Below are 17,966 nucleotides of genomic sequence, written 5' to 3'. Positions count from 1 at the left end.
ATAATGTCCAAGGGGAAGGGTTTCTGCGGGGTCATTAAGAGATGGGGATTTCGCCGGTAATTAAAAAAAAAAAGCGAGAGAGAGAGAGAGAGAGAGAGATAGTGCCAAATGGGTAATTTCAATGGTGGCATCATCAAACTATGCGTGACACTGTGTGGTTGCTCTGTTGACCCGTGCGCCAAAGCGGTGTTCACTTGTTCACCCTCATTTGGAGTGAGAACCATGGGAGAGACATCACGTGGGGGCAGTGCGTGAACACACTTGCCTGCGCACATGGTACATGGTACACGACACCCGGGTTGTGGTGCACTGCCCAGAGTTGATGCAACGACGTGCTGGAGCCAACGCGGTGGCCCCCGAACGGACGGCGCAAAATGGACGATGCCATTCCGAGCTGTACTCAGAATTGTCGCTCCCCATTTGATGCGAACGGCACTGCGCACGAATAATTAGGGGGTTAAAAAGGCAAATAGTTTTTCTTTCGTAAAACAAACGACCCGTTGAGCAATACGAAAAAAAGGGAAAAAGAAGAAAAAAACACATACACACGTACGGGCAGTCATGCACAAATAAAGGCGAGGGCTAGATTCACCCTCGATAGACATAAAACGACAAATTTGTGTATCTCCATTTCGCGTTGTGACAAATGAGTTAATACTTTTATGGCAAGGAGAGTTGATGCCCCTCTCATTTGAGCGTGCCTCTACATGCTTTGCTTTGCACATTCTCAATTTTGTGGCCCCACGTTCCACCTGCAGAGGTCCCATGTCACACGGAAGTTCCCATCACCGTAAGCCTGGCTCCATAGGGGCATCTACACATATAGGAAGAGTGCTAAAGGGAAAGAAAATGCCTGGGAAGCACGGGAACAAATACAGAACGATGATCAATTTGAAACTGTTAGGATTAAATTTGGAGCGAAATGAAATTTTAGTCAGTGGCTGCATCCCTGGAAACAGAAACTCTTATGTGACTGTCACTGCCACGAAGGACAACAAAGTGGACAAATATAAATACATACTTGATTTGCTATATGAGCAGGAGAAAAATGCACATTAAGAGGAAGCCACGACAATGGTGTTGCAGGAGCAGGGGGGGAGAGACTCTCTCTCCATTCGCCATATTTTTGTTTTTATTTTTCTCTTGTAGTGATGGTAGTGGTGGGGATGATGTTACTGGTATGTTCAGGAGGCACTGATGGGGGTGTGTTTTCTCGGCGATGTTAAAGCTCATCGGTCTATTCCGCAACGTCACCTGAAATGGGGGCAAAAATAGGAGCACACAAATGGGGATGCCTTTTCATGAGCGAGTGTGATGTACACCTACGTAACACATATGGGGGAGCATCTTTTTTACGTTGCGCGTAGTTGGGTCGGCGAAGGGGTGAAGAAAGCCTCGCCGTGGAGATCAACGCGGTGTGCGTTCCGCAGTAGCTGTGCAGGAGGCACATGTATGGCACATGCCCTATTTAGCAAAGATGCGGCGAGACTAGCATTCGGACATGCTCTGCCATGTATCTAATTATGTAATTTTTCCTCCCCCGCATGATGTCGTTTTTTTTTTTTGTTTAACTCTATATATATGCACAACATTGGGGGATTCCCCTTTTTTCCCATTTTTTTTTCAAATTAACACTTCAAGTGGCTCACTTCTGCGTCACTGCAAATGCAGCTAATTTGAATGGCCATGTTCATCTTTCCAATCCCCCCAAAAAATACAAAAAGGGAATATAAGAATATGATCAGTGTGTCATTTGGTGGAAATTCCACACCCTAGTGAGCCTCCCTTTCCAACGCTTCGCAAAGCAAACTCTTATTTTTTTTCATTTCGTCATACCTTTGTAGTTATGTCCTAGGATCCTTTCAACGTTGACCCAGGGGTGGTACTGAAACACGTAGTCGGTGATGTCGTTTCCCGCTTGTTCTGCAAGGATGTCTTCTCCTGCACGGATAAAGAGGGGGGAGGAGAGAGAGAGAGAGATAGAGGGCAACGGTGATGAGAAGAGGAAGTGATCGCAGGGTTCCGCAACAACGCGGTGATCGAACCAATGTAAGTAACCCCCCGAGATGGTGTAACTCCTCGGCGGTGTGCAAAAGAACAAACAGAACTACTCGAGCTAAGCTGCCTCCTCCTCACTCATTTGTGCGCGTTCACTCTTCTCTCCACTCTGCTGATCTTACCTCCTGGGTGGTACAGCAAGTAGTATGTAATTTCGTAGACCTTATTTTTGTAAATGACCCAAGCATCCTTTTTCGTGTTGTGTTTTGCCACCTGAACAATTTAAGGTTGAGTTAAAAAAAAAAAAAAAGGCGAAAGCGACAGCAGTATGAGTAAAAGAAGCGCATCGCAAAGTGGTGCCACAGCACCCATGAGGCAAGCGCATAGATGATTGCATATTTTTTATTTTCCCTCCATTTTGCGCTTCCAACTATGCAAAAAATAATTAAATAAAGTAAAAAAAAAAAAAAAAAAAGCTAATCGTGTGTTTGTATATATGCTATAAATGTACATACCTCTTCCCTGGTGAAGGTCTTTATGGCCTTTTCATTTCCTTCGGTTTGTTCCTCTTCATTCTTAAATCCCTCCGATAAATTTGCGTATAGCATTTGGTTTGCGCCTGTACAGGGATGGGCAGTCATAAATGGTCATTTTTTGGGCATGTTGAAAAAGGAGGAACATAACATGCCATTTGGAAAACACAGCTGCGGGTTGAGAAGAGCATGGTCAGGAGAGAGTGCTGCAAAAGCATAGGGTTATATCGCTGCAGATCAATCGAGCGGGGGACTCACCCTGGACATTTTTCCTTAGGGAACATGACGCCGCCTCCGTGTTTCTCTCCACGTTTACTGGCTTCAGCTTATTGTCTTCGTCGTCAGTACCCTGTTTCGCAATAAAAGGGGAAAAAAAGGCAAATCAAAGGGCAAGTAAAAACACAAACGAAGGAGCAAACAACCACGAGAGTAACCGGGAGAGTAACCACGAGAGTAACCGGGAGAGTAACCACGAGAGTAACCGCGAAAACTACTACTCTCGGGTGCGCATGCGCCAGACATTACAACCGCGGTGGCCAGGCCACTAACAACGCAAGTGTTGCACGAGTGCACTTTGCCACCGAGTGCGGAAAAAGCCCACATACGCATGTATGTAATCGTGCGTACACAGGCACATATAAGTAGTATTATGTAGGCACATGGTTTATACGCGCGACATATGCGTGGGGGCTTACTTGCATGTGGGCACCGGATATGAGAAGAACTATCGTCAAAAGGAGGAATTTGAAATGCGTGGCGCTATTTCTTTTGTGCATTTTGTTTTGCTATTTAAATTTGGAAAAAAAAAAAGGCTTCAAAAAAATTCGGGTCGAGTGAATACACGCCGTTATTCAGTGGCTGTGTTTTTGTTCCGTTATTTTTGCAATTTGGTGACCTGTAATTTGGTGACTTTGCAATTTTGTATTTTTTTTTTTTTTTTTGTCAACCTGGGGACACACAGAAAAGTGACGCGTGTAGCAAAAATATATGTATATATACGCAGGGTAGTTCAAAAAGAAAAAAAATAATCTTTTTACATATATAATGGAATATATACATGCGAAAATACCTTTTTGCGGTCTTAAAAATAATGACTGCGGTTTTAGGAGACCTAGCGAAAAAAAAAATATTTTACAAATTTGTTTGAATATAAAATTGAGCAGCTCGTTTGGGTGAATTTGATGAAGTTTTTTTGTTTAAGAATTTGTTTTAATTATTTTTAATCATCTTAATTATTTTTTGTTATTTTTTTTTACTTCGTTTTATGTCGCCATTTCGTCATTTTTTTAAAAAAGTTAATTCCTTGGCCTTTAGCGATTTATAGTTTGGGTATTGCTTCCTCCCTCATTTTGGCTACTTTTTTATAGCCATAAAACTGAGCTGTCCGCATTTTATGGCCAACTTTTATATGCCCATTGAGCCACTCAGTTAATCACTTACCCCTGCGCTTTGCGTCCGTCCCGTTCTTTTTCCTCCATGGCGTTACGGCGTTTTCTACTTTTTTCGCGTTCACCCGCAGCTAACCATTTCAGATTTTTTTCATGCCTCACATGGCATATCATTGCGACGAGTGAATTCACCCTGGCATGCAGTTCAGCAAACTGAGAAAACCAAAGTGACCTATGTATGAAAATTTTTTTTATTTTCGCGTTGCCGTGGTCGTATATGCAAGTGCTACCTTGACCGCCGTGCCGCAATAATAACACAAAGGAGAGGAAGCCATTCCGAATATAAATAACCTTTTTTGTTGTTTTTTTTTTTTTTTTATTTTTATTTTAATTTTAATTTTAATTTTTAATTTTTGGTTGCTATAATTTAAAAAACATTGCAAAGTCGTCTCTCTTGTTACTGAAGTATCTATATGGACAGCCGACTCCACGATCTGCTCATCTTATCTTTCGAGGCAGCCGTTCGCATCCCAGTGGTATCATTATATAGTGTCCCTATTTTTTTTTTTTAGTACTACACATTTGGCATGTTTAAAAAAAAAATAAATTTTGTATGTTCAAATTTATTACAGAGATTCGTTCATGTGGGTTAGAATTGTACTCTTATGGGGGCATGCGCTATTTGGGGGGTTGTTCAAACTGGTGTAACTGGCGCGACCGGGAAGAACCTCCCCTACTATACTCTACTACTACTACCACCACCATCAGCTTGTCGTACATGCTTCATTCTTCGCTGCAGTATGATATATACTTAACTCATTTCTTAAGCGTGCGAGTAACCTAAACATATTGGTTAACAGTTCGCACCTTCTACTCAAAAGAAAGAAAAATATTCCTCCAAATTAGCTGTCCCATTTTAGTGAAAGTCGCCTTCAAACCGTCACATCGTTTACAAAGCAGGTTGGCACAACTGTTGTCTGATCTCAGACGAGCAACCTCAGCAACAATATGTTTTACTGCCTGCCTTACACTGTTTTGCGGCATTAGACCTTCTTATAAAAATGGTATAAAAATAAAAAGAGGGGGGGGGGATGTCGAAACGGTAATCGCAGTGACGGCGCGATGGTTCCCCCTTTTTTTTTTTTTTTTTTTGTCACTCTGTGAAAGAGGCGAATGAAACAGCTACACAGTCGATCGTGCTTTTTTTCTTTTTTTTTAGCAGCGTGAAAAAACGTGATTAACCATTCGGAGTGGTAATTTATTTTTTTTTTTTTTATTCCCGTGCGGCTGATCGATTCCCTTTCGTTGTCCCCCAAATGGTTAAAAGAAATGGCAAAACGATGGACAAAAAAAATAACAAATGGGTAGCCGCGGAATGTATACGCGAGCAAGTGAAGGAGTCCCAATTGGCGTTCGGCGTTCGGCGTTCGGCGTTCGGCGTTCGGCGTTCGGCGTTCGGCGTTCGGCGTTCGGCGTTCGGCGTTCGGCGTTCGGCGTTCGGCAGATGACGAATGGCGACCCACCTTTTGCTAACAACGCCTGAGCTTTTTAACGTAGGGCAAAAAAGTGCCGTGCACATGTGCACCCGCATGTGAGTACGCGTAGGCGATGTGCCCACCGTAGTACATACACACGTATCAGCGGAAGTTGATTTGCCGTTGCCCGCGGTTTCGAAGGAGGCGCAAATGGGGGATGCCAAATGGTCACCCTGAAATGGTCACCCTGAAATGGTCACTCTGAAATGGTCACTGCCAAATGGCTTACCCCCCTTCCAAAGGTGTTCCGTTAGAACGCGCAAAGTTAAGGAGTCCAAGGGGCTCCCCCCCCCCCGGTGCGTGCACATATACACGTACACAATTTCGTCATTTCTTTAACTCGCCTGTTCATTTCTACCTGTTTTTTGACACCCGATCACGTTACTCAGAAGAGCCTTCGCGGTGCACTCCAACTGCCTGTCAACTGCCTGTGTGGATGGCAAATGTAGAAACAACTGTCACACACTAACATGGAACATTCGCATAAAGGGATTGTACAAGGGCATACCCTAAAGGAAGGCGTGAGAATAGACAGTAGGGAAAATATACATGGGGGTCCTCTTTTCCTTCCTTTCCCCTTTCTGTACATTCGAATCCCGTGGGAGCGCATTTTGATGCTGAAATGATGCCACAAAAGTTCACATTCCTGTCGCTATTCGCCTTCCCACCCTGCTGGGTCATTGCCCATTCATTGCGTGTATGAAGTACATGTGGTGTTGCATATGTCCTCATGTATGCATGGGAGTGATGGGACAACGGTGGAAAGTGCCATTTGGAGTAGAAACGAAGGGGAGCATTCACAACAGAAACGACTGCGTGTTTGGGATAGTTCAGTGCGTGAAAAAAAATTGCCACAAGGAATTCTCAAAAAAAAAAAAAAAAAAAACGCACAAGGTCAATTTGCTAACAAGTTATCAGCACAGTGGTGAAAGGAATTACACGTATGTACACATCCCACGGCGCGCGCGAAATGCACATGTCGCATGTTTATGTGTACGTTTATGTGTACATTTATGTGTATTTTTACGTGTGCTTTTACGTGTATTTTTACGTGTATTTTTACGTGTATTTTCACGTGTATTTTTACACGTATGTTGGCGCGTGGTTGAAGCGATGCATGCGTACAAACGTGCGTCCGTAGGCAAGGGGAAATAGTGCCATCCGGTGGGAAAGAGGCAGTGCTGAAAATGTGCTGGAAATTGCGCCAAACGCAGTGCTAAAAAAGTGCCAAAATAGCGCAAATAAAAGGCGCAAAGCACGGCGTAAAAAGTGGCATAAAATGTGACGTAAAAAGTGGCATAAAATGTGACGTAAAATGTGGCGTAAAATGTGGCGTAAAAAATGACGCAAAGCTAACAATTAACACTTACACATTCCTTCTTTTTTTTTTTTTCCCTGTTTTTTTGCCACATTTGTTTCACTTTTTTTTTTTTTTTCTTCTGCCCATTTTGTGTGTACAAAAAATATACCACCACGCGAGAATTCATTTTTTTTTTTTTTTTTTGAAAATCTAAAAAAATATAGTAAAAGGGGACTTCCTCACTCCACGTGATTCAAATTAGGTTAACGAAGGATGCATGTGTGAAATATACACATACACGTCTGTACTCACGCATGTACTCACGCATGTACTCACGCATGTACACACACATGTACACACACGTGTACACACATTGATAAGGATAAAGCAAAAGAACGAAGTTTTTTTCGGCGTACGTTTATCGTGTCATTTTATTTCCTCCCCCGCCTGCACTTCCTTGCGTGTCCAACGCGTCCAGCATTTTTTTTTTTTTTTTTTGCGTATTTTCCGCACCACCCATTTTTTGTGTATTTTGATCACTGTGTCTGTTGAGTTCATTGTGCCGCTGTTTCCACTTGGCCCCGCGTAGTCTACTCCACCTTACACGCGTAACATTGCTCCCCTTTATGGTAAGTAATTTTTCTTCTTTCTTCGCTTCACACGAGCCGTGTTTTGTGTGAGAACTAACCCACACCACGCATTCTACGCACGTCCAGTCGCGCCTATGTGTGTACGTTCCCCCATTGCACATACGTGTATGCTTACCCCCCACACACACCAGTACCTCCACAGCCACCCCACCAGAAGTCGCCAAATATGAATTTTTGTAAAACGGTGTTCAATGTTTTTTTTGTCTTGTTGTTTATAAGCAGTTACGAAATTAAATGTCAACTGCGATTCGCCTCTCTGGGGGACTGGGGAAAAGAATCCAAGTCCCAGTTGTTAAATGCCAAATATTTCAAGCAGTATATAAAAAATGAGCGTGTGACTTTTATAGTGAGTCCGGGTTCTAATTTCCTCGATGGGGTGAAAGGCTTGGATGACCCTGCATGGAAGAGCCTATATGAAGATGTATACTCAGAAGAAAGTGGAGATATGTATATGCCCTTTTTCACCGTGTTGGGAACTCGAGATTGGGCAGGGAATTACAATTCGGAGTTATTAAAAGGTCAAGGGATGTATTTAAATGAGGATGGTCAAACTAGCATAGAAAAAGATATAGATAAAACTCCCTACCCAAAATGGATTATGCCAAATTATTGGTACCATTATTTTACTCATTTTACTACCTCCAGCGGACCCTCTATTGTGAAAACGGGTCATAAGGATATGGCTGCTGCATTCATTTTTATCGACACATGGATACTCTCTTCAAATTTCCCATACAAGAAAATACACGAAAGAGCATGGGCAGACTTAAAAGCACAATTAAATGTAGCAAAAAAAATTGCAGATTATATCATTGTCGTAGGAGACCAACCTATATACTCCTCCGGATCCTCTAAAGGAAATTCTTACCTAGCTTATTACCTTTTGCCTTTACTAAAGGACGCTCAAGTAGATTTATATATATCGGGACACGACCACAATATGGAGGTATTAGAAGATGGAGACATGGCACATATAACCTGTGGGTCCGGTACCCTATCCGGTGCAAAAGGCACCATGAAAAATGGCAAGTCTTTATTTTATAGCAATGACATAGGGTTTTGTATTCACGAGCTTAACAGCAACGGTATCATCACTAAATTTATTAGTGGGAAAAGTGGCGATGTTATTTACACTCATAAAATAACTTTGAAGGGAAAGAGATCTCTAGACAAAGTGAATTCACTGCACTACTTTGCATCGCTTCCAAAGGTGCAACAGGTCGATATTCCTGCCAGCGGACCTATGGGGAATAAAGATTCCTTCGTAAGAATTGTCGGCACCATCGGTATCCTCATAGGATCTGTAATTGTTTTTATGGGTGCATCTTCTTTTTTATCCAAAAATATCAAGTGACTCTGTTTTTCTACCTCTGCGATTTAGTGTATTTCATTTTCTCTTTTTTTTGAAACCCTTTTTTGTGAATGTATAAACCTACATATCTCTGTACCCAATGACAACCTGTTCCTCATGCGGATACGACTAAAGGCCTAGCTGCGTGCAGTGCGTTATCTCACCGGGGCGAAGCGCTGCGGGAGTGGCGATAAAGTGGCACGAAAGTAGCTCGAAAATGGCGCTAAAGTGGCGCGAAGGGTCGAGATGGAACCCCATTGGGGGTGGGCCCCTTCAAATGGGGATAACGAGCCGAGCACCTGGGTTGGCTATACCTCCCTCGCCTCCTAGACAGAACGGGTCATTTAGGGATTAACTTCCTTCACGAGTGTGCTGGGGGACTACTCTCCCGTGCAGCCTTCACTTGTTAAGCATCTAGGGCTGTCCCGCGTGATACACGATAGGCTTCCTACTTTGTGTGTGCTCAGATTCTCTCCCTTTTGGCAAAAAAGCGGACCTGACTTTGTGAGCGGGTCGAGAGGGGGTACGCCGGAAATGTAACACACCGCAGTCCAGCGCAGTCCAGCGCAGTCTAGCGCTGTTCAGCCCATCCATTAACAAGACTCCCTAATGGTTTCTCATCGATGTGCCTCATTGCTCTACTGGCTAGTAGGGTCATCTGCCAAAATGGTCTACGCGATCACTGCATTCACGGCGTTGCAGAGGGGTGTTGCGGGGAAGGGGTACACATGAGATAAGTATAAAAATATATTTATTTTTATATTTATATTTTTATGTTACGTGTGAGGAGCGCTGTGGGCATGCTACGAGAAGGAAAGCACCATGAGAAATCGCTTTTTTTTTGCCTCGATTGGTTGGCCTAAATCGGATCATCCCTTTTTAACACCACCAGGCAAAGATAGCAAAGGTAGCAACGGTAGCAAAGGTAGCCAATGTGGAACACCTGCGCGTCGCCTTGTCTGATCACCCAAATGAGGCAAAACACATGTTACAGGATGATCACATCGTGGTTGGTATTTCCTCTCCATTTGTTCTTTCCCCCAGTAGGGACGTCTTCCTAATTGAGTTTTCTTTTCGCTCATTCGGGAAACTCAGCAAGTGGATGAAGTTGCACAGCTGGAAGGATACCCATTTGGCTTGGTGGTCCGGGGAAGGTGCACTAAAAAGGCATTTCGCTTTGTCGGGTACCCCACCCCCCGATGAAGCGTAGCTGGTTTAGCGCCCCCTTTAAAGGGAGTAAATAAAGCGCAGTAAATAAAATGCAATTCATACTGAGTCCACTTTAGCTAAAACAAAAGCATCGCGAATCAGGGCGAAACAGGGCGATCCGTTGCGCATCACCAGGTGAACAGAACAACGCAAAACGGCTCAACTTGTTTGCGATAACATTGTGACCTTTTGAAGAGCAGCTTGTCCGCCGTAGTTTTAAGTCCGTCCGCGTCCGTCTCTCCTTTAACACGCTTTGCTATACAAATGGGAAGCACAACCTTAGCGGGGGGTTCCAGCCATGCACTGGTGTATGCCCTTCTAGGGGTACATCGAGCCTTTTATGTTTCCCTATCGTGTGCATCAACATGGGGTGATTTTAACGACGCAGTTTTTTTCGCGAGAAGTATATTTTTTTTCTTTTTTCTTCTATCCTTTTTTCGTCTTTCCTTTTTTTTTTTTGCCCCCGAGGTGGCAATCCAAATGGATACCGTTAGTTCCGATGGAGTTCCTCTACCCCGAAGATGCAGCGCTCGCTAATATACCCCCCGCGCAAACAATCTCCTGTATACAATATACTACGCTTTGAGATACGCTGTTTACTAAGTTCATTTATTTTTTTTTTTTTGCAAAGGTATATGCAAAGTTATGTGCTAGGTCATGGGCTAGGTCATGCGCTACACAATGCGCTAGTCAATGCGCTAGTCAATGCGCTAGACAATGTGCTAGACAATGTGCTAGACAATGTGCTAGACATTGTGCTAGACGGTGTACTAGGCGGTGCACTGCACGGTATACAATGGCTCAGTTACACTACTATGAGAGGTGACTCCTAGCAGCACACGAAAGCATCTGCCCGCTTGAGCGTGTAAAGCATGTAATTCGATTGTTATTCATGGTAAAATGGGGGAGTTGCGAGAGAGGGAAACAGGGAGGGGGGAACAGAGCGAGGGTAAAGAGAGAGGATAAAGAGAGAGGGTAAGCAGAGAGGGTAAGAATTGAAGGTGGGAAAAAAAAAATTGGGGTGTGCGTGTGATCCCCGGGCGGATGCGCAACTGTCCAGGGAGGTGCATACATATGAAGAGAATTCCTCTACACAAATTACACAGCTGCGCAGTGGCACCCTGCCGCCACGTTCCTAGAGCTAAAGTTACAACTCGTCGCTCTCAACATCCTCGTCAGCACTTGGGGGAGGGGAGTTGGCACCGGGCTGGCCGTACAACTTTACGATGATAGGCTGGCAAACAGCCTCGACGTCCTTCAACTTCTGCTTTAGCGCTTCCGCATCAGCATTCGAGTTGTTACTCAGCCAATTCTCTGCATCCTTAACGGCATTCAAAATGGCATTCTTATCTTCCTTCTCAATTTTGTCTGCTAATTTATCTTTATCCTCCACAGTGGCTTTCATATTTTGTAGATAATTATCAAGGTTATTTTTCGCTTCAACTTTTTCTCGGAGATTCTTATCCTCATCAGCAAATTTTTCTGCATCGTTAATCATTTTTTCTATTTGTTCCTTAGAGAGTCTTCCTTTATCATTCGTAATTGTAATTCCTTTACTTTTTCCTGTACCTTTATCTTCCGCTTCAACGTGTAGGATACCATTTTTATCTACTGTGAAGGTAACTTCGATTTTTGGGACACCTCTCTGTGCTGGTGGGATTCCTGAGAGTTCGAATTTTCCCAAAAGATGGTTATCCTTGGTCAATGCTCTTTCACCTTCAAATACTTGAATTAACACAGCAGGTTGATTATCTTGGTAGGTAGAAAATGTTTGTGACTTCTTCGTTGGGATGACTGTGTTTCTTTTAATGAGTTGGGTCATGATACCTCCAACGGTTTCTATTCCTAATGTGAGTGGAGTAACATCTAGTAGAACCACATCTTGTAATTCTTCTCCTAAAATGATTCCAGCTTGAATGGCAGCACCGTAAGCTACAGCTTCATCTGGGTTGATACCTCTATTGGGTTCTTTTCCATTAAAAAATTCTTTTATAATTTGTTGAATTTTTGGGATACGAGTAGATCCTCCTACAAGAACAATCTCATCGATTTTGCTCTTTTCATATTTTGCGTCATCTAGTACCTTCTTTACGGGTTCTAAAGTTTCTCTAAATAAGTCATCATTCAATTCTTCAAACTTGGCTCTAGTCAAGGTCTCAGAAAAACTATGTCCTTCTACGATGTCTTCAATTTCGATCTGAGTCGAATGAACTACAGATAAATTTCTCTTTGCAATTTCTACTTCTTTTCTCAATTTTTGGATAGCTCTCTTATCTGATCTGAGATCTATATTTGTTTTCTTCTTAAAAATTTTGATAAAATAATCCATTACTCTTTGATCGAAGTCCTCTCCTCCTAAGTGGGTATTTCCTGCAGTGGCGTAAACCTCAAACACACCATTATCTATAACAAGAATGGATACATCGAAGGTTCCTCCTCCTAAATCGTATACCAAAATACTCGTCTCTTCCTTCTTATCCAATCCGTAAGCCAAAGCTGCTGCAGTTGGTTCGTTTATAATACGCACAATGTTCAACCCTGCAATGGTTCCTGCATCTTTCGTTGCTTGTCTCTGTGCATCATTGAAGTAGGCTGGCACAGTTACCACTGCATTTTTAACAGGCTTTCCCAAAAAGGATTGAGCTATTTCTTTCATTTTCTCCAAAACCATGGCACTGATTTGTTCTGGAGCAAAGGTAGTCTTCTTGTCCTTTATCTGTACTCTTATATTTGGCTTTCCTTCTTGATTTACAATTTCGTATGGCAATAAAGTCCTATCTTTCACTACTTCCTGGTCATCAAATTTTCTTCCTATCAATCGTTTCACATCGAACACTGTCTGTGTGGGGTGTAGGGTGGCTTCCAATTTAGCTGCTTCACCCACTTTCCTTTCTCCGTCCACGAAGGACACGTAGGATGGTGTGATACGGTTTCCTAGTTCATTGTTCAATATTTCCACTCTACCATTTTTGAAAACACCAACGCAACTGTACGTTGTGCCTAAGTCGATTCCGATAACGGGGCCTTCAACTGGGGAGTCAGCAGGGGAGAAGTTGAACGGGTTGTGTGTGCATGTATGTGGGGCGGTCACGCATGAGGTGAACAAGCGATCCATAAGTAATAACCACAAAGGGAAGCAACACACATGAAGGTGTAGCTCAATGGGGGGGAAGGAGGGCAAACTCTCTTTTGAATTTTTTGTTCGCCCTTCTTCCATTACATATTGTGCGACTTGGCAGAACGGTACAAATTCGCAGTGCCAACGCGCAAGGGTTCTTCCTCCTACCCCCTCATGCAAAGCGATCGCCATACGTGCTGCATGTTTCACTCGTGTTTGTTTCGTTAGGGGGGGGAGGGAATTGCGCTGCTCCCCCGGCATAAAGCGTGCATCCGTTTTAAGCGTATGAACGTACTAACGCACATACTGACGCACTCATGAAGGAACTCGGTACTTACTGTTGGAGTCTATGCCCCTAATACAATTTAACAGGGAGAGCGCAAGGAGAAAAATAAAAGGCCTCGTATTCCTCATCTTGACTACTTTTGCATGAACAAATGGGGCGCAAAAAGGCTAAGTTCGCGTGAAGGTAAATAAAATAGGTATACGTACGTTGGTACGTGTATGTATGCTCGTACTTGTATGTACGTTCGTACGTGTATGTATGCTCGTACTTGTATGTACGTATGCACGTATACACGACGAATACGTTAAAAAAGGGGATGTGTTCTGACTCAAACGAACAACACGTGAAAGATTCACAATCATTCAAAATGGAGGAAAAAAAAAAAATAAAATAAAAATAACGCTCTTAAAAACTGCTTGAGAAAGCCGAAAAATGGTTTTTAATTTTGTACATGCGTGTTGCGTATGTACGTATGTGCTTACGTATGTATTATACATGTACCAACCTTGCGCGTGGATTTATACGCATTACGCGTTATTTATTTTTTTTTTTTTTTAAGGTCAGTTTCACAGCACTTTTCTCGCAATGGCGTAATACACGCTTGCAATACAGTTTGCGCTTCGCCTCTTTGATACACGCATGTACGGTATGTATGCAGAGCTTCACGTTTGTTTGTGCTGTTTTACTTTATTTTTTTGTGCTATTGCTTTCAACCCCAAGCAAAGCATCATGAGGCAGGTGCGCAACTTTTTCTTCCTCTTGATGAACACATATATATGCAGTGCCAACTGGCAAAACCGTGTACGTATGTATGCACGTATGTTTGTACGTATGTATGTGCGTATGTATGTATATACATATATATATATATATATGCACGTATTTTTATTGTTTGCTATTTATTCCTTCCCGCTTGCACTTGCGCTTGTTTTATTTTTTTGTTTTTTATACGAAATTAAGCGCCAACTTTGACCTGTGCGTGCGTTAATCCGATCAGCAGAAATCACGACCGAGCTTTTTACCCCTCCCACGGGGGGGTGTTTACTTTGCGTGTCAATTGGGGGGAACGAATGACAAAAACACTCGACGATAATTACAAATGGAGCGTTTAGCGATGGAGCATTCAATGGTGGAGCATTCACCGATGGAGGAGCTACTGATGGCACATTTGGCGTGCTAAGAATGATTGCCAAGTGGCGACTTGTGATGCAAGCTTATGGCATACATTTGACCTTCTTCGTACGTGGAAAAAAAAAAAAAAATAAAATAACGCACATTTTAGCTCTTTCCATTATTTTTTGCGGGGAGTGGGAATTGCCTCCGGTTGCGTTTGCGCTATCGTGCGGACCTTCAGAATGACCATTTGGCTCCACGTATTTTCCTCAAGAGATTATTCTTTTTATTTTTTTTTTTTGTGCAAACATCGGGGTGGCGTCGTCCTTATGGCAGCTCGCGCACCTTCGCCATGTTGAGGGACGGACAAATCGGCGTCACGCATTTGCTCACACACGCAATAATACGAGCAAACAAATATGTATATATATAATGCGTATTATACATATTTTATATAACCGTGTGTGTGTGTGCCCCCTTTCACCCCCAACCTTGACCACGCGGGTCTTGGGGGCACCTTCAAAACGGCTATGGACGCGCTCGCGAAAATTGTTCATTTGGGGAAAGATGAAAAAAGGAAATGCGGAAAAAATAGCTCGAAAAAGGCATACAAGCCAAAAAAAAAAAAAAAAAAAACAGCGAAAGATTTGAACGAATAAACCTTACCCCACATAACACACACCAAATGGAATTCCCTCCCTATTGAAAAAACAAATGTTGCGAATAGAAGTAACGTGGCCAATTTTGGTTAACTCCACCAAATTGCGTATGCTTCATTTGTGAGTTTCTGGAGGGTCAACCAGACATTCGCGCACACTTCGGTTAGTGGCTCCTCCGCGTTGTCTGACCGACTAGCTGGCCGGCCCGCCGACCGACTGATCGGCCGACTGACTGATTGACCATTTTCACACACAAGCAGATGAAAAGAAAAAAAATGCAAAGTCGCGCTACTCAGGATGATCAATTTTTACCTCAGTTTAAAATGCCAAACCAATTCGTAAAAATGGCTCACCGTGCTGATTATTTTATTTTATTTTTTTTTTTCCCCCCCCATGGTCTAATCGAGTCAATAAAACAAAATGCGAAGCGGAAAATTTGGCACATTTCGTATGCACACCCTTAAATGCTGCACTCCTCCGTTACAGCGCAACGTGGGATATAGTAAAATTATTTCGCGGCATTTTGGCACACACGTATGTACATAAGTTTCGCGGAATTGCAAAAGTGATACCATCGTGATGGCTTCACTTGTCATTACGAATGAGTTAACGAGTTAACCGTTTTGGGAATTCCTCCATGGGGGAAATACAAAATAATAAAACAAAATAAGCACGTCACAGTGTGGCGCGGTTAAGCGGATCCACGGCTCAGTACACAATCACAACGATGTGCGCTGCCCCACCGCACGATTGAAAAAAAAAAGGAAAAGGAGTAGTGCATCCACCCCTTTCGAAAAATAAAAGGGGGACAGCATACTGCAGCCGAAATGGGTGTATGGTATGGCACGTTTAGTAACACTGGAAGTGAACGGACGAAGTAGTAGGGGAGACGCACAAGAGATGTACCCCTTAGAATGTATCGAAAAAATGGACAAATCACCCCATGCATAGCATCATCACATCCACTGGTCGGATGACGCAGTGGTTATTTAGCCATAGGGAGAGAGGCGGGGCACACAAATTGTTAGGCTTGGTAAACCAAAATAATGCGCAGTTTGTCATTTTTTTTTTGGGGGAAGCTTCCTACAGGGGGACACAATCCCCGATCCCTTGTCACGAACTCAACTCGATAATCAAATACTGGTAAAAAAAGTTCCTTCTGCGTTTGCCCAAATGGTCACGTGTATCCCGATACAGTTTATTTTTCTCATTTATCTTTTTTATATCAATTTCGTTATCGCTGCAGTTATAGGTGGAGCTGGAAGAAACTTCTATATCGTCCAGAAGGGTCGCAAAATGGTCTCCCTGTTGTTCGATGCTCTCCGTTTTTCCGCCATTAGGGTACATGGTCGCATCGTAGCCAGTTGGTCCCTCTCGAAAGGGATCCCCTACTTGAGACACCCCTTTTGACTTCAACTTAGCATAGTTAGACTTAACATCAAAGAAGTTCACCTCGCCGAATAATTCTGTATCCCGAAAAAGGTAATGGTGCTTGCAATCCTTTAGCAACGTTTTATAAATGTGCAAATAAAAATTGTCACTTATTAGATTCTCATCAATGTAGATAATGTTGTAGCAGTTGTAGTTCAGCAGAGAGGAAGACTCCTCTGTAACTTTGATAAAATATTTTACATGACTACGCAACAGAATGATGTTATTACAAATACTCAGTTCACATGGAGAAATAAAACAGCTATTTGGAATAATAATAGAAAAGTTATTATTTTTGAAATAATATTCTAGAGTGTATAAAATATCGACAGTGTTATTAGTTCGACTCATAAGACTTAGAAGAAAAAATGTCAACAATATTTTCCTAAAGTCGCATGGGAAATATTTCCCTAGCAATTTGTAGAGACTTGATAAAATTGACTTAAAGCCCTGACTGCCATTATGTATTTCCCTATTGAATGAAAAAAAGTTTCTTGTGATATCTTTAATAATTTGTTTTACATGTGGATAGAAATTTTTATTTTTCATACTTCTCCAGATTTTTAAAAAAAAATGTTTATTTTTCAGTAGGTATTGTTTATACACGTAGAAGGATTTTTCCTCGGACAGTTTTTGCACCTCATCGTTATCCGTCTCAAAGCTGACTTCAATACATTTCGCTATTTGTCGTATGATCTCTTCGTCATTACTTCTTCTTAACAATTTGAGCAGAAATATAAAGTGGTTAACTATGTCAATCTGCGTTTTCTCTACATTAATTTCGGTTTTTCGAAACTCATTTTTGGTGTTAAAAATGGTGTAGTGTTGATTCATTTTTTCGTCGAATAGCTTTCTGTTCACGCTTCCACTAGGGAACGTCACCTTCTCCGTCGGCATCAAAGGATCCTCCCCCTCGCTCTCCCCTTCGTAGTCTTCTTCTATTTCGCGCAGGTCGCTCACCAGCTTGTCCGCATTCATTTTTACCAGCGGGAGGGGACAGTCGTGGCAAACGAGAAAAACGAGGGAGCACTCACATGCGTACAAATTTGTGTGTACACACTTATCTACGTCGTATGCGTGATAGCAAATGGAAACGCATACAGGTGACCCGCTTACCCGGGGGCCGATTTGCTCACCGTTGGGTTGACGCCGTGACTGACATGTATGGTGCGAATTGAAGGGATGCCGCACGTAGGCGTGCTCTCCCTTTGTGGGGGATGTAGCGGCGCGTTGACAAAAAAAAAAACGAGTCACTTCGAGGCGCGCCAACGGGGCTACGGCCGCGAAATTGGCAGTTTGCTCGCCCCAAGAGGGTTACACGAGCGAAACGAGGCGCGCCGCGCAAAGTAGCCTCGAATGTTAGCGCTCCAAAACGGGCACCTTAAAAGAAACACT

The 17,966-nt window shown here is 42.8% G+C and overlaps 5 protein-coding genes across 5 annotated transcripts in view; 2 read left to right on the top strand and 3 right to left on the bottom strand.

The window, feature by feature from the left end:
* Positions 1-1,059, top strand: part of PCYB_072580 (50S ribosomal protein L3) — a gene marked incomplete at both ends in the record, with an annotated part of 2,301 nt that extends 1,242 nt beyond the window's left edge. Inside the window, one exon of the mRNA XM_004221655.1 lies at positions 759-1,059. Coding sequence (XP_004221703.1) covers positions 759-1,059 — 301 coding nt within the window. The remainder of the gene's footprint in view (positions 1-758) is intronic.
* A 763-nt stretch (positions 1,060-1,822) lies between these two features.
* Positions 1,823-3,307, bottom strand: PCYB_072570 (cytochrome b5-like Heme/Steroid binding domain containing protein; the record flags this gene model as incomplete). The annotated part of the gene is made up of 5 exons (XM_004221654.1): positions 1,823-1,941; positions 2,181-2,271; positions 2,514-2,617; positions 2,790-2,880; positions 3,227-3,307. The coding sequence occupies 5 exons, from the start codon at positions 3,305-3,307 to the stop codon at positions 1,823-1,825; spliced, it is 486 nt and encodes a 161-aa protein (XP_004221702.1).
* Positions 3,308-7,546: 4,239 nt separating this feature from the next.
* Positions 7,547-8,758, top strand: PCYB_072560 (acid phosphatase; the record flags this gene model as incomplete). The annotated part of the gene is made up of 1 exon (XM_004221653.1): positions 7,547-8,758. The coding sequence occupies exon 1, from the start codon at positions 7,571-7,573 to the stop codon at positions 8,756-8,758; it is 1,188 nt and encodes a 395-aa protein (XP_004221701.1). The 5' UTR covers positions 7,547-7,570.
* Positions 8,759-11,111: 2,353 nt separating this feature from the next.
* On the bottom strand, positions 11,112-13,496 carry PCYB_072550 (78 kDa glucose-regulated protein precursor; the record flags this gene model as incomplete). The annotated part of the gene is made up of 2 exons (XM_004221652.1): positions 11,112-12,988; positions 13,421-13,496. 2 exons carry the CDS (start codon positions 13,494-13,496, stop codon positions 11,112-11,114), a joined length of 1,953 nt encoding a protein of 650 aa, XP_004221700.1.
* Positions 13,497-16,259: 2,763 nt separating this feature from the next.
* On the bottom strand, positions 16,260-17,549 carry PCYB_072540 (hypothetical protein; the record flags this gene model as incomplete). The annotated part of the gene is made up of 1 exon (XM_004221651.1): positions 16,260-17,549. A coding segment is annotated over one exon (1,290 nt), but the record flags the coding sequence as incomplete, so codon positions are not given.
* Positions 17,550-17,966: the final 417 nt, after the last annotated feature.

Source organism: Plasmodium cynomolgi, chromosome 7 (assembly GCF_000321355.1).
Source record: "Plasmodium cynomolgi strain B DNA, chromosome 7, whole genome shotgun sequence".
Taxonomy (NCBI): Eukaryota; Apicomplexa; class Aconoidasida; order Haemosporida; family Plasmodiidae; genus Plasmodium; species Plasmodium cynomolgi.
The sequence above is the reverse complement of the archived record's forward strand: the minus strand, read 5'-3'. Positions and strand labels throughout refer to the sequence as shown.